Source organism: Megascapheus bottae, chromosome 13, assembly GCF_031878675.1.
Source record: "Megascapheus bottae isolate mThoBot1 chromosome 13, mThoBot2.hap1, whole genome shotgun sequence".
Classification (NCBI taxonomy): domain Eukaryota; kingdom Metazoa; phylum Chordata; class Mammalia; order Rodentia; family Geomyidae; genus Megascapheus; species Megascapheus bottae.
In genome coordinates, this window is record NC_143521.1 from 4,810,162 (window position 1) to 4,824,876 (window position 14,715).

General features: G+C 35.0%; 1 protein-coding gene across 6 annotated transcripts in view; it reads right to left on the bottom strand.

Annotated features, from left to right (window-relative positions):
• Gria2 (glutamate ionotropic receptor AMPA type subunit 2) overlaps window positions 1-14,715 on the bottom strand; it is a 142,337-nt gene that overhangs the window by 5,976 nt on the left and 121,646 nt on the right. For all 6 annotated transcript variants that reach the window (XM_090343201.1, XM_090343200.1, XM_090343202.1 and 3 more), the window contains exon 13: window positions 154-401. In XM_090343201.1, coding sequence (XP_090199327.1) covers window positions 154-401 — 248 coding nt within the window. The remainder of the gene's footprint in view (window positions 1-153; window positions 402-14,715) is intronic.

A 14,715-nucleotide genomic window follows, 5' to 3' on the forward strand; every position in this document is an offset into this window, starting at 1 on the left:
AAATGTTCCAAAACATTCAGAAACTTTTTTGGTTCTTTTGGTGATTTTGAGTTACCTCAGATCCGTATACAAACCGTGGGAGTCTTAAAGACACATCAGGGTAGGTGGGATACTATAACAACACTCAGCATATTGTTATACTATTCCACCCACCTTAATGAGGATCCTTTAGGGGTGGCAATGCCGTAGCCTTTGGAATCCAGATTTCCTCCAACTTTCATGGTGTCGCAAGGCTTCCTTTGCTCGATGTATTCATTCATGGTGGATTCCAGCAGGTAGGCATACTTCCCTTTAGATTTTCTTACTCTGGCTACTCCTTCAGCAGTAGTCCTCACAAACACAGAGGGCTCTGCACTTCTCATATAGGTCCACATTTTATCAAATACTGCAATTTTAGATCTCTGCAGAAAAAGCAAGGGTCACAGAAAGTAAGGAGAAAGGCCTAAGTAGTTTTCTACCAAGTATAAAAGAGGCAGCAATTTAGTATTACCACAAATAGTACAGAAAATGTAAACCAGTCGTGTTTTTATTTTTATTATTAGTAACAATTCTATCTCCATGAAAACTAAATTTGCTTTGTATTTGTGCATACCTCAATTTACCTTAGCCAACACATGATTGTATACCAAGAAAAAATCTCAAACCTCCAAAATACTTAATGAGCTGAAAGATTCATTTTCCCAACTACAGAACTAATTCAAGTTAGAAGATAACACAAGAATATTTTTGTGGTCCAAATTCTAGACTATTTATTACTAATTACTAGTGGCAGAATAGAAATCTGTGTGGTGTTAACTGATTAAACCTACAACGTAGTAAGATTCTTTGGCAGCATTGATTAGTTAAAGGACACTGGAAATAATGCTGGAGGCCACTGGTAGACTCTAACTGGTATTTTTCTATAATAATATCAACTTTTTTTTTTTGCCAGTCCTGGGCTTGAGCTCAGGGCCTGAGCACTGTCCTTGGACTTTCTCAAGGCTAGAGAGCTCTACCACTTGAGCCTCAGCACCACTTCCGGCTTTTTTCTATGTATGTGGAACTGAGGAATTGAACCCAGGTCTTTGTGCATGCTAGGCAAGCACTCTAGCCACTAGGCCAAACTCCCAGTCCCAATAATATCAACTTTTAAAGAGGAATATTCCTTGGCTATTTAAATTTTCTATCTTATCTTGAGTATTTAAGCATCAAAATACAACTTATTTCAGACATAAAAGTTCTTACCAGTGGCAGATACAAATGAAAATAAGATACAGGCAGTATTATTGAATGAATATTGGTCTTAAAAATTAGTAGACTCAAAAGCAAATACAATCATGAAATGAATCATTTAATACTTCCTATTTAGAGCTAAATGAAGAGCATGAAGTCCATCAGTCAAAGCATTTGTCTGTGAATTTCTGTGATTAATTTTCTAGAATGGTTTTAATCCCTTTTGAGAAGGTGCCTTTCAATAATTCCTTTTGTTATTCAATATAAAAGGCTTAGGATAAGAATTTGGAATTGAAAACTCATTTTAAAGCTCATGAAAGTTAGGGAGTTCTTGTTTATTTATTCATGTTTATTCTAGGGAATTTTAAAAGTAGCAGAAAGCTACCTTACAGAATGCAAAAAAAAACCCCACCAAAATAGTCAATTCATTATAAGAAGGAGTGTATTCACATGCCTATGCATACCTATGCAGCTGACCATATAAAAGGATTTCATTTTATTTTGGAGAAAACCAAGAATCAGTTACCAATTGGAGAACAAGAGTTATCAATGAGGTATCTCCTTTTATAGAGCTATCACGTGGCTCTGACTAGTATAGCAGAGAGAGTAGCCCTCCACCATATCACTGTTTAATGAGGTACAGCTATATTGAGACACAGTAGTGAACAATTTCAGTTCAGTGGCCTATGCAGAGACATGACCCAGCAGTACCTCCTCTCCACCAATACCATCAAAAAATTAGAAATGATACTTTCACTCTAAATAATGGCCATCCACTTTCCTTTCCCATTAATTTTGTTCTCTATCATCTCACCACTAAACCCCTCTAAAATCTTTCTAGCACTAAACAACATTGACTCATTGGGGAATCAGCTTTCTTCTTTTGGAAAATCCTATATCTATAAGAGCAAAAGTTCCAACTGGAGCTCAAATAGAAAAATATTTACTGTTGTAATCCTTTTGTGATTGACATATATACACAGTAGGGCCTTTTGTGTGTATGTAGGTTCTGCTGTCTCTTAGCTATTTTACTCAAGGCTGGCATTCTTGCACTTGAGCCACAGCTCTACTTCTACTGTTTTGGTGGATAGTTAGAGGTAAGAGTCTCATTGACTTTCCTGTCCTATCTGGCTTCAAACTGTGATATTCAGATCTCAGTCTTCAGATTAACTAGGATTACAGGGGCCACCAGAACCTGGCTATGTAATAGTCTCTTAATAAATATACAGTAGATAAATATTTTAGATTTTGATTAGGAAAATACCACTTTTACTTTTTTAAATCTTTGCTTATGATAGGAACTGTTTACTTTGCTTGTTTTTTTCTTTGTTATTTTTTTGTTGTTGTTCCTTTGCTTGTTTGTTTTTTCCTCATGGTTGATCATAAAATTGTGAGATATTACAGAATTGAAGTTTGGTTTAAATAGCATAAAATCTCATTCAACTCCAGAGGCTTTCTGAAATGTTACTTCCTATAAAAACATGATGGCAATAATTTTGGAACAATATTATAAGCTGATAAAAAAGAAGTCAAAATAACGATACAGTTTTTAAAATCAAATTATCCATTAAATATGTCAGTTATTCCAAGTTTGAAGTATTAACTTTGAGGCATTAAAATACTATGTACAATGATGTGTTGATAGCCTATGAGAAACCCCAAATGTTAGCAATGAAATGTTCAGTTTTACAGATAAAAAATTTCCTGTTAGTTTTGAGACTATTCTTCAAAGTGTGAATACAATACTTGTAAAGATTAAAAGGTTTTTAAGCCTCAATTCTAGCACCCAGCTAATGGTTGCTCATGCCCTTAATCTTAGCTTTTCATGTGACTGAGATCTGGAAAGTCATGATTTGAAGTCAGCTTAAATAAAAAAGTCTATGAGACTTCATCTCCAAAATAACCAGCAAAATGCAGGGATGGACATATATCTGAAATGGAACAGTACCAGCCAAGCAAGTGAAAAAAACTGAGTTTAAATATCACTAGTAATAAACAATATCTAGCTCTAGTGCTTTCACTAAAATACTTTATTAATATGCCTATAGTTTTAAAGAAGAAAATTCCCAAGATCTGATATGCTACTTCATTTACAACAACAAATTTTATTAAATGAAACCAGTCATATTCCAAGAAAAGATGTCACAGGAATTATAACATAGATATTATTTAACTGAGCAGCATTTTATGATATAATTGTGACTAGAATCTGCAAATTATCTAAAAGCTTTAACAGTGCACACTACTGATACTGAATGAACCTGAATGAATTCCTGAAAGATGTATATTTTTTCCCAGTATATTAACACATTAACAAGAAATTTCATAACCACATATCTATTGCATAGCTTTGGACAAAGGTGTACAAGAAAAGTAGTTCATATACATTTTGATATGGTTAGGTTCCAAACTCCCAACCATTACCACTACAGATGCATCCATTTGAATTTCAGGGCTATTTTTCAAAGAATACTAAGAATTTGATTATATTTTGGCTAGAGACAAGTCAAACAGTGTTTGTTTTTGGCAGTATTAGGAAAACTGATAGACTGAACTAAACAGATAACCATGTGATGCCCAGATATCTTGATCACCTACAAAATCACAGAAATGAAAAAAAAGCTAAATGGAAAATAATCAATGTAAAGGCAAATAGAAATGTCCCCTGGCAAACAATCTAAGAACCTATTTGCTAGATTAAATGATAATGACACTGCTTTGTTTGTTTTTGTCAAATTACCGTATATTTTTATTAGTATGCTCAGTTTTTGACTACTCTGGAAGGTGATTTGGAGATTTCTCACAAATCTAAGCATAGAGCTATTAAATACGATCCAGTGATGCTACCTTGGTAATCTATGTAGAATATTACAATCAGGAGACAGTAAAGGAGCTCATGCTCATTGCTGCAGATTCACAATAGAAGGTTAGAAAAACAGCACAGACCTATAATCAGTGGATGAGTGGATCAAGAAAATGTGACAGTGGTGGTTGTTGGTGGTGGTGGTAGTAAGTATATGTGTATGCATACCCACAAATGGTCCTGCAGTTCACACACACACACACACAATACACACACACACACTGAAATTTTACTCAGCTATTAGAAAGAATCATTTATATCATTTTCAAGCAAATGTCTACATCTACAATAGTTATTTTTTTGCATTCATGAAGAAAATTTTAATTTAAAAAAATCAAAAGAAAAATTGAGCAGTGCCTAAATCTTTATTTTTTATAACCTACATTTTTTTCCAAATTAGACAGTTTTACACTGAATGACACAAAAGGAAACTTAAATTACCAATAGTTTACATGTATGCTTGATTACAGTCTTAATGAAAAGAACAAAAATGAAATCCCTCAAGGAAGCTTCCACACCACACCCCACCACACCTCAGGAGCCTTCAGTGCTCCTGGAACTAAAACCATGTGTGTTGATGTTGGAAACTACATTTTTTTGTTGGTCATGGACTTGAACTCTGGGCCTTGGCCTGGAAGCTGTCCCTGATCTCTTCAGCTCAAGGCTACCCCCTACCCCTTGGTCTGGGCACTGTCCCTGAGTTCTTCAGCTCAAGGATATCACCCTAACCCTTGATCCACAGTGCCTCTTCCTGTTTTCTGATGATTAACTGGAGACAAGAGTCTCATAGATTTTTTTAGTGCTCTAGCTGGCTTTTTAGTTGTGATTCTCAGATCTCAGCCTCCTGAGTAGCTCGAATTATAGGCATGAGCCACTGTGCCCTGTCGGCAACTACATTTTAATAAAAAAATCCAAGAAATGCAGTATAGAAGAGTGACACAATTGTTAAAACATTAAAATCCAAGGTATGCTAGTGAAATTTTAAAATATTTACATACAGATATTCCTTTGCTATTAAGTTCTGTTACTCTGTGATAGTAAACATTCTAGTGTGTGCATTTAAAGGTTTTATATTTAAAGACTCAATTCCATTAAATCATTAATCAAATGTTTGGAAAGTATTTTTAATCATTTTTAGATCATTTCTCTCTTTTGTTAAAACCAATATCTTAGCCAATGGAAATAGTTCATAGATTATTTCATAGAAGTATGGCTTGATTTGGTTCCATAAGGATTTACTATGAAAATAGTCTGTCATTTTCAATAAAATCAAATTTCAAATAACGTAAACTCATTTGAATTATTTCTAAAACTGCAATTACAATACTAAAAGGAATGTGATTTCCAAGCTTCTTAAAAACTGAAATGAGATTTGCTAAATAGCATAACAGTAAGTGTTTCAGAGCTTGACATTTTCAAATTAGTACTAGAACAGAAACTTAAAATCTCATGGTACATTCCAAGATCCATATTTAAGAGCAAGACTCATAAAGACCAAGTAACGTGCTTAAATCATTCATTAGTTCATATAAGAAACAGAAACAACAACCAGATATTCAAGTCTCTGATGCATGTATATACACACTGAAATGAGAAATACATAATAGTTAAAAATATGCAGAATTATAAAATTTAGGGAAATCCATTTGTGTTTCCATAAGACATTTGTGTATGATTTACTGGTAAGTGAGTTAAAAATAAATGATATTTTAGCAGCATTTTTATCAGCTGGAGTGAAGTCTCAGAATTCTTTTAGGCAATCTGAAATTAATGTCCGTTATAAAAAATACTTAAATTAACACATGCATTCTTCTTTTTTTGCCAGTTGTGGGGCTTGAACTCAGGGACTGAGCACTGTCCTTGAACTTTTCTCAAGGCTAGAGCTCTACTACTTGAGCCACAGAACCACTTCCACCTTTTTTCTCTGTATGTGGTAACGAGGAATCAAACCCAGGTCTTTGTGCATGCTAGGCAAGCACTCTACTAGTAGGCCAAACTCCTGTCCCCTATATTTTCAAATTCCTAAGCTGTGCTTTTAGTTCAAGATGGCATAACTAGCATATTTTGTAAATTTAAGACAATTTGACAAGATCCAGTACCTTTTTTTTTTTTTTGGCGATTGTGGGACTTGAACTCTGGGCCTGGGCGTTGTCCCTGAGCTCTTTAGCTCAAGGCTACTGCCCTACCCCTTGACCCACAGCAACACTTCCAGCTTTTTTCTATGTATATGGTACCAAAGAATCGAAGCAGGGTCTTTGTGCATGCTAGGCAAGCACTAGGCCAAACTCCAGGCCTCAACACATGCATTCTTAATAGAAATGCATCATTTGGAAAAAAATGATTTTAAAGTTTAAAATGTAAGCAAGTTTTCATTCATTTTCTTTCCCTTATGAGTGGTGAATAATATTATAAAGGGAATTTTCTATTAGTTGCATTGTATTACTTAAATTCATTTTGAGAGAGAGAGAGAGAGAGAGAGAGAGAGAGAGAGAGAGAGAGAGAGAGAGAGAGAGAGAGAGAAAGAGAGAGAGGGAGAGAGAGAGAGAGAGAGAGAGAGGGAGAGAGGGAGAGAGGGAGAGAGGGAGAGAGGGAGAGAGAGAGAGAGAGAGAAAGAGAGAGAGAGAGACAGAGACAGAGAAAGCAAATGATTCCTATGGCTCCACCTTTTGTTTTAATAGGACTATTCACTGGGCCCATCCAAAGGCAAGTATGAACAAATGGCTTTGGTATTATCAACAAATTTAACAGCGTATATTTTATTATCCTTGTGCATTAGAAGAAGAGTTGGGATTATCTGAATTAGATGAGTCAATGATGAATATATCAGTCACACTCAAAGCACATGATGACAATACAAGCAGTGTTCTGACCAGAATCTTCAATTATATTGCTATGCCACTGATTCTGTGCAACTATATCTAGCATGTTAGCCAACAATGGGCTTGCAGAAATAATTGGAATATACTCCATATTTGCAGATGTTATTATGGTAGTAGACAGAAGCAATATTACCATTATATGGGATTGCAACTGGAATGTGATTCCAGTCAATTCCTACTCACCAAATGGAAGAAATGAAACTTACTTCAATTTCATATTTTAAGTGATCTAGGCTTTTAGTGAATCGCAAATATAGGAAAATATATTAATTCAAGCCACTAAAGTTATTCATCTGGTTTATTAATTCAACCACTACAGATCATAAACTTGATAGTTTTAAATGGACTGGTAGATAACAACTTTAATTACAGATACCTCGACGGCCAAGAAGATTATATGAAGGAACAATGTTAGCCACCAAGAATGAGTGCATACTAGTGAAAAAAATGTGTAGTTTTGTTAGAGGTCTTTGGTCTTTTTATCTTATAAATTTTTTTAGTTGTTTAGGTTATTTTGAGACTGGGTCTAACTCAGTTTCCTGGGCTTATCTCAAACTCACCATGATTCTGCCTCTGCCAAGAGCTATGATTACAAGCATGTACTACCACTCTACTACTCTCAATGAAATTCTTTTTAATAAATGATTATTGTTTGTTATGTAAATATTGTACTGCCTGATGAATAGAGTCTCCAGGTTACAAGAAGACTGAAATTCTTTACAGATAGATTATATCACACTTTAAATTACACTCTATATCTAGTTACCACCTTAAAAGATAACAGGAATATGGGGCCGGGAATTTGGCCTAGTGGTTAAAGTGCTTGCCTAGCATGCATGAAGACCCTGGTTCGATTCCTCGGTACCACATATATAGAAAAAAGCCAGAAGTGGTGCTGAGGCTCAAGTGGTAGAGCTCTAGCCTTGAGAAAGTCCAAGGACAGTGCTCAGGCCCTGAGCTCAAGCCCAGGACTGGCAAAAAAAAAAAAAGATAATAGGAATAAACCACAACAAAAATGATTATGGGAATTCATAATCCTCATAATAGCTACTTAGGAGGCTGAGATCTAAGAATTGTGTGTCAGAGCCACCTCTAAATAACAAGCAAAAAGCCAGAATTGGAAGCATGGCTCCAGAAGTAAAACACAGCAGTGAGTGAAGCAAGAGAGTAGAGGCCTAACCTCGAACCACAGTACTTGGAAAACAGACAAATAAACAAAAAGCAGAATGTTAAGATTTACAAGGCCTATGAAGAATAGTTTGGATGATAAACTCAGTACATGTCATATATGTATAGTAGGAACAGGACTCAGGAGCTCTTTGAAATCTAATTCTCATGTTTAAAGATGACACAGTCCTTATACATCATCAGATGGAAGGAGAAAGCTGAAGGTAGCTTCTGCAAAATTTAAATTGAGCATCTGAACCCAATCCAACTATTTCTATACATAGAATATTTTATGTGTATCTCTGTGATATTCATCCTATTCAAAGGTATAGGTAAAGATGGTAAAGTTTGATTTCATTGACTGCATATTTTTAAAGGTTGTGAGGGTTTTTTTATGTTGTTATAAATTGAACAGAGGGGCCGGGAGTTTGGCCTAGTGGTAGAGTGCTTGCCTAGCATGCACGAAGACCCGAGTTCGATTCCTTGGTACCACATACTTAGAAAAAGCCAGAAGTGGTGCTGAGGCTCACGTGGTAGAGTTCCAGCCTTGAGAAAAATCCAAGGACAATGCTCAGGCCCTAAGTTCAAGCCCAGGACTGGCAAAAATAAATAAATAAATAAATAAATTGAACAGATTTTTAAGCCACAGTAGTTTTTTGGTACTGGGACCAAATGAACCTGGGATCTTGCATCTGATTTCCATCTGCCAATTCAAGGACAGACTCAAAATGTATACCATCTCATCCAACTTACTTCCATGAAGAGGCTCAAGGCTCGTATAGTTTGGTGTCCAGACTGACCTGGAAACAAAATCTTTCCAATCTCTACTTTCTGCATAGTTTGGGATGACAGGTACATTCTATTGTTCCCAGCTACAGTCTCATAAACTTTTCTGTCCAGGCTGGCCTCAAATTGTGATTTTCTCATTCTTAGACTGCCAAAGACTTAGGGTTGTAGATGTGGATAATCTTAGCTGTTTAGTTTTCTTTTTTATTTTGTGTTTACAAAACAGACCATTGCAGAGCCATTATTAGCACTATGCTCAGAACCCAGGTGACAACCATCATCACACATTCCCACTGGCAGCCTTAGAGGATTGTCAGTCCTCTGGGATTACAAAAACAGAAAGAAGCAGAATAGAAGGAAAGATTTCTTCTAACAATCTTAAGAACATTTGATTTTATTAAAAATTTAACCATCAAACAAAACCTAGATCTTAATCTGGTTTGTATTTGTTCGTATGCCAGTACTGGGGCTTGAACTCAGGGCCTTATGCTTTCGCTAAGCCACAGCTGACATTCTATTACTTAGGCCACACTTCCACTTCTGGTATTTTGTTGGTTATTTGGAGATAAGAGTCTAGTGTTTTCTCCACCAGGCTTATTTCTACAGAAATTTCTGTAGAAATAAGCAACCACTGGTATTTACCAGCAATTTCACTTTGAATAATGACTTACTAGGAACCAGAGCAAAATAATGTGCTACAAATCAAATATAAATGAGAAATTACTTTAGTATCACATTTCCTTTCAAATATCACAAGTCTAATCATAGAGTTTTTGATGGTTGAAAAGCAAAGCTCAAGTGGATTGTAGAGTACTTGCTTAGAAAGAGGCTCTGGGTTCAATCCCAGGTCTCTAAACAAGAGAGAAAGAAGAGAGAGAGAGAGAGAGAGAGAGAGAGAGAGAGAGAGAGAGAGAGAGAGAGAGAGAGAGAGAGAGAGAGAGAGAGAGAGAGAGAGAGTCTAAAATTTTATCGGCACTATTTCTATTTATTTGTGACTAGATTCTAACGCTTTTAAGTTGAACAATTCTGTTCCCTTTTGTAGGGAACTCTAGGATGATGTTTATTACCATGGAAACTGCTATGAAAGCTCCAGGAGAGATGGGCAGAGATGATGAAGGCTTTTTACTTAAATACAATAATAAGTATATTGAGTGCTAACTTACGTAAAGTGCCGATGCAGTGAATTCCGAAATTCATTTTCTCTCTGAAGTATCCACATAATAATTTTAGAAAGATTTTGAAGGAAAGAGACTTTAAAATTATTTCTCTATTAAACTTTTGCTCTTAGATTATTTGTCCTCAGGATCTGCTTTTGGTGTCAAATGGATGATTTCTTTGCATTTGAATAATGAGCAAAGCATCCGATGATCTGATTTTGAATCAAATCATTCAGTGTAACACAAAGTGGTCTCTAAATGACCCAGACAGATGAAATAGAGAGCACACTGACATTTGCACAGAATAGCTATAGGCTGACTATGACCAAAATAACTCACCCTAGAGAAAACTACTCCTTAGCACCACGATTATAATTCAGTGAGCAGATGTGCTTAGCACTTGGGCTGTTGAACACATGATTCAGTACAGCCTTTTGTACACTTTGCAGGGCAGTTCTGGGGTTTGAATTCAAGATTCTTGTGCTTCCTAAGCCAGCAATTTACTAGGTGAGCAATGCCTCTTACTCTGTACTTTGCTAGTTATTTTAGAAACTGTGCTAGTTATCTTAGAGACTGTGTCTGCCTGAGATAATTCTGAACCTCAATCTTCAAGATTTCATCCTCCTGAAATTTTGGATTTCAAGTGCTAGTAATACAGGTATGAACCATAATGCCTGGCTTTTGTACAATTTTCTGTTTTTTTGTTCTTATGAGACTTTTTTTTTGCCAGTCCTGGGGCTTTTTCTCAGGGCCTGAGCACCACATTCTCAAGGCTAGAGCTCTACTACTTGAGCCACAGGACTACTTCTGGAATTTTCTATGTATGTGGTACCTAGGAATCAAAACAGTCTTCTTGCATGCGAGGCAAGCACTCTACCACTAGGCCTAACTCCCATTCCCTGATATTTCATTCTTAAGGAAATCTGAGAACTGAATAGACTACATGATGGTCCTTTTATGGAGTGATAATTTCTGCAGAAAGCAATGGCAAGGTCTGCTGAAATTATGTCCTTCACTATACATTGTTGCCCTAGCTAGAGTTGCTGAAATGAAACAGAAATTGCATGCTCTTTCCAGGCAGCTTCGACTGAGTGTGTCCTTAAAGACATTACCATCTCAGTGGCTCTTCAGATGTTCTGTAGAATGGTGAGAAAAATTAAAATGTCAGAGAAAGGAAAACTGCCAACACAAGAGGAAATGATTCAACTTGTCCTAGATCATCTAGAGAGAGCCTGGGCAAGCAAGAGTTGGCAGCTGTGCAGATTGTTCTGCTATAATCAAGGCCGCTAAAAACGAGGAAGAAAAAATTTTGTGGCTATGACAAACCATGCATGAGTGACTTCCAACAAATGCAAAGCGATATTCATTGCTCACGTATTCTACCCAGCATTTATTTGCTGCCTTCTATTTTAGGAACCATTTAAATGTTTAAGCATGATGGAGGCCTATAAAGAGCCTATTCTGCTATGAGTATCTCTATGTCTCACTCCAATTCCAGATTTGAGAGATACAAGATGTGCATATACATGCAGTCATTGATATTTCTGTCAGCAAAGAAATAGGATATACAGTAACTTCACCCTATATAAATCATCACGAGAAACAGGAATAAAATAATATGAAGAATAATCATACATAAATCATACATAATCATAATAAATTCTGTACAGCATATTAATAAAGAAGTCATGATGTATTTTTGTACAAACCATAATTGGAAAAAATTATTTTAATGAAATAACACTTAATATTGCTCTCTAAGGGACAGCCTAAGTGCTAAAATAATTCTTTTGTAATTAGAACTGATACTTTCATATGTAAATATAAATCACTACATTCCAAGCCATAGAGTTACTACCTTTAAATGATAATCTCAATTTTATACTTTTCTGGTAGTCACGATCATTGCATAATAAATCATGTGCATGTGTATATATATATACACATAATGTATCTGTCTCTGTACCTGTTTTATGTATACTTACAAAAGAAATATTCAAACTAATCATTTCACTGAGTTATGGAATAGTGGCATTAACAGTAGTCATCTGTCACAATATTTCTAAACTCTGCAAAAATCCGTACATCTGGTTAATGCAAGAATAATAAAATAACTATATTTTTTAATTTCTCTGTATAAATGAATATAATTTACTTCTTAAAATAATAAAGACCCATCATTTCAGCAATGTTGGAATCTTTGCTCTCTCCAATATCAATATTATTAAGGTAGATCAGTGGACAGAAATTCTTGAGTGTCCAGCATTTTCTTAGAGGAGGGGAGCAGAGGAAATAAGGAGACTGCACTGTCAAGGATTTATGACAGGCATGGAGAAGAGATTCTATTCTAAGACTTAATCATTGTACTTCATGGATGGACAAGCCAATGACAGGTTTATGTACAAAAATCTTTGCCTGCCTGAAAAATCTTTGTTTCTGTGGAAACATAATGTATATGTCCTTTAAAATCATTCTCTACACAAAATCATATAATTGACAATCTGCCCTATTTTACTGAAAGAAGAAATAAGCAAAATGTGGGGTTCTAAAAATAGTGTTTTCTAATTGAAAGCATAACTCTCTCCTAATTATAGGTATGTTACTCTGGCCCTATAATTAAGGACATTGTCATTCACTGCACAAAAATATATGTGGGTTTCATAAGTAGAATACTGCAGCATAGGAAGATGAAGACTTTACTCTTTACATCTCATCACTGTCACAAGATCAGCCTCCATTTCCTTTCTTTTGTAGAGAAATATCATTATTCCAGTAATGCTTAATTTATTGATTGTCATTGAAAAATTACAGTTTAAAATTAGCTTCTAAAGCTATTTTTAGGCACTGAACTCAATAAAATAATATTAATGTTTACTATTAAGTGATGTATATGAAATTACTTCATGTTTTATCTGAACCACTAATATTATCTCAGTACAAAGGGTGTCAGTTTAACCAGAAATTTAATATAAGGTGCTTTTACCTAAATTAATTTATCTTGTAAAACCATTAGATAATGCTTCAAAATTGTGAGTATTCATAGTTTTGAGTTTTATTTTAGAATTGATCATTTTTAAATGGATTCAAATTACTTTTAATTTTCAGTTATCATTGGAAATTTGGACAGTGCTCTAACTTCTCAAATCCTCTTTACTAATATAAATTCCAAAACATTTGCTATGATGAAAACATAGTTGTCTTTATTAAATCAGCAAAAGTATAATATTAAAAATTACTAATAAAACCCCAAGTTCTAAGATAGTATAAAAATGGAAATGCCATCAACAAATTCAAATTAATTAGCATTAAGAGATATAAGATAAAATATTACAAGACAAGATCAGCAGATAACAGAAACATCTTTCACATGTAATTTATTTTATTGGGTCTTGGGATTGAAAGCAGAGAACCAAGAACACAATGTACGTCTTCAATCTGGTTTCAGCCCACATAATCTATGCTCTATTTCTTTCACCCCCATCTTGAAAGGAGGCTCCAAATTCCCTAGAGCTGGAGGACAGATGAACTTAACGTGGATAGTGAGTGTTACCTTAAGAGAGAAAAGTAACAACTTCAACCATAACTCAGCTAAAAAACTCTGGGACATACTAAGGTTTGGTGGGGGTGGCATATAATAGAAATCTAACTGTTTTGCTTTTAAAATGTCAGAATTAAATATCACCTGTTCAATATCTTTTATGTAACTCTAATTAAAAGAAATTCCTTGTCAGAAAGAAAAGTCAACCATCAATTTCCCTATACTAATGCAAAAAAACTGTACTTGAAAGGTATGAAACTTAAAGATTATAGCTGGAAAGTTACAGTAGTTTAGAAAAAATTTCAGAGGTCAAAGCAAAAATGAAAGTTGCTCTCACTGCTAACATGGCAGGCAACATGTAGGTAGTAAGTTAATGTAGGTAAAAAAATTTACTTAAAATTATTTAAGAAATAGCAAAACACTTTTATTCACTGCTACTTGGAGAGTAAAGATTTATATACATATATGTATATAAATAAATATACATTTATATGTATACACATTTTTTCAAATTATAACCATGTCATTTCAGTGAAAGAACATATCAAGTTCCTATTTTCTTTCATAGTGTGTATCATGTTTAGTGATGGCAATATAATGAATACTGTGACCTTTAAATGCTCAGCAGCCCACATTCTTCATTCTCTAGGTAAAAGAAATTTAGTGGATTTTTGAGGGTTAATTTTATACTCTGCTGCCTTACCAAAGTTTTGAATCAGCTCAAGCAGCTTTGGAGTGGAGTCAATAGGGTTCTTTAAATATAGAATCATGTCATCTGCAAAGAGGGAAAGTTTCACTTCCTCTTTCCCTATTTGGATCCTCTTTATGCTTGCTTCTTGCCTTATCGCTTTGGCCAGGAATTCTAATAAAGGGGAATGGAGAGAGTGGGCATCCTTGTCTCGTTCCTGATTTTAAAGAGTATGGCTTTAGTTTTTCGCCATTAAGTATAATGCTAGCTGTGGGTTTGACATACACAGCCTTTATTATACTGAGGAATGTTCCATGGATTCCTAGTTTCTTCAGAGCTTTTAGCATTAGGGGTGTTGGATCTTGTCAAACGCCTTTTCTGCATCTATTGAGACAATCATGTGATTCTTGTCCTTGCTCCTGTTG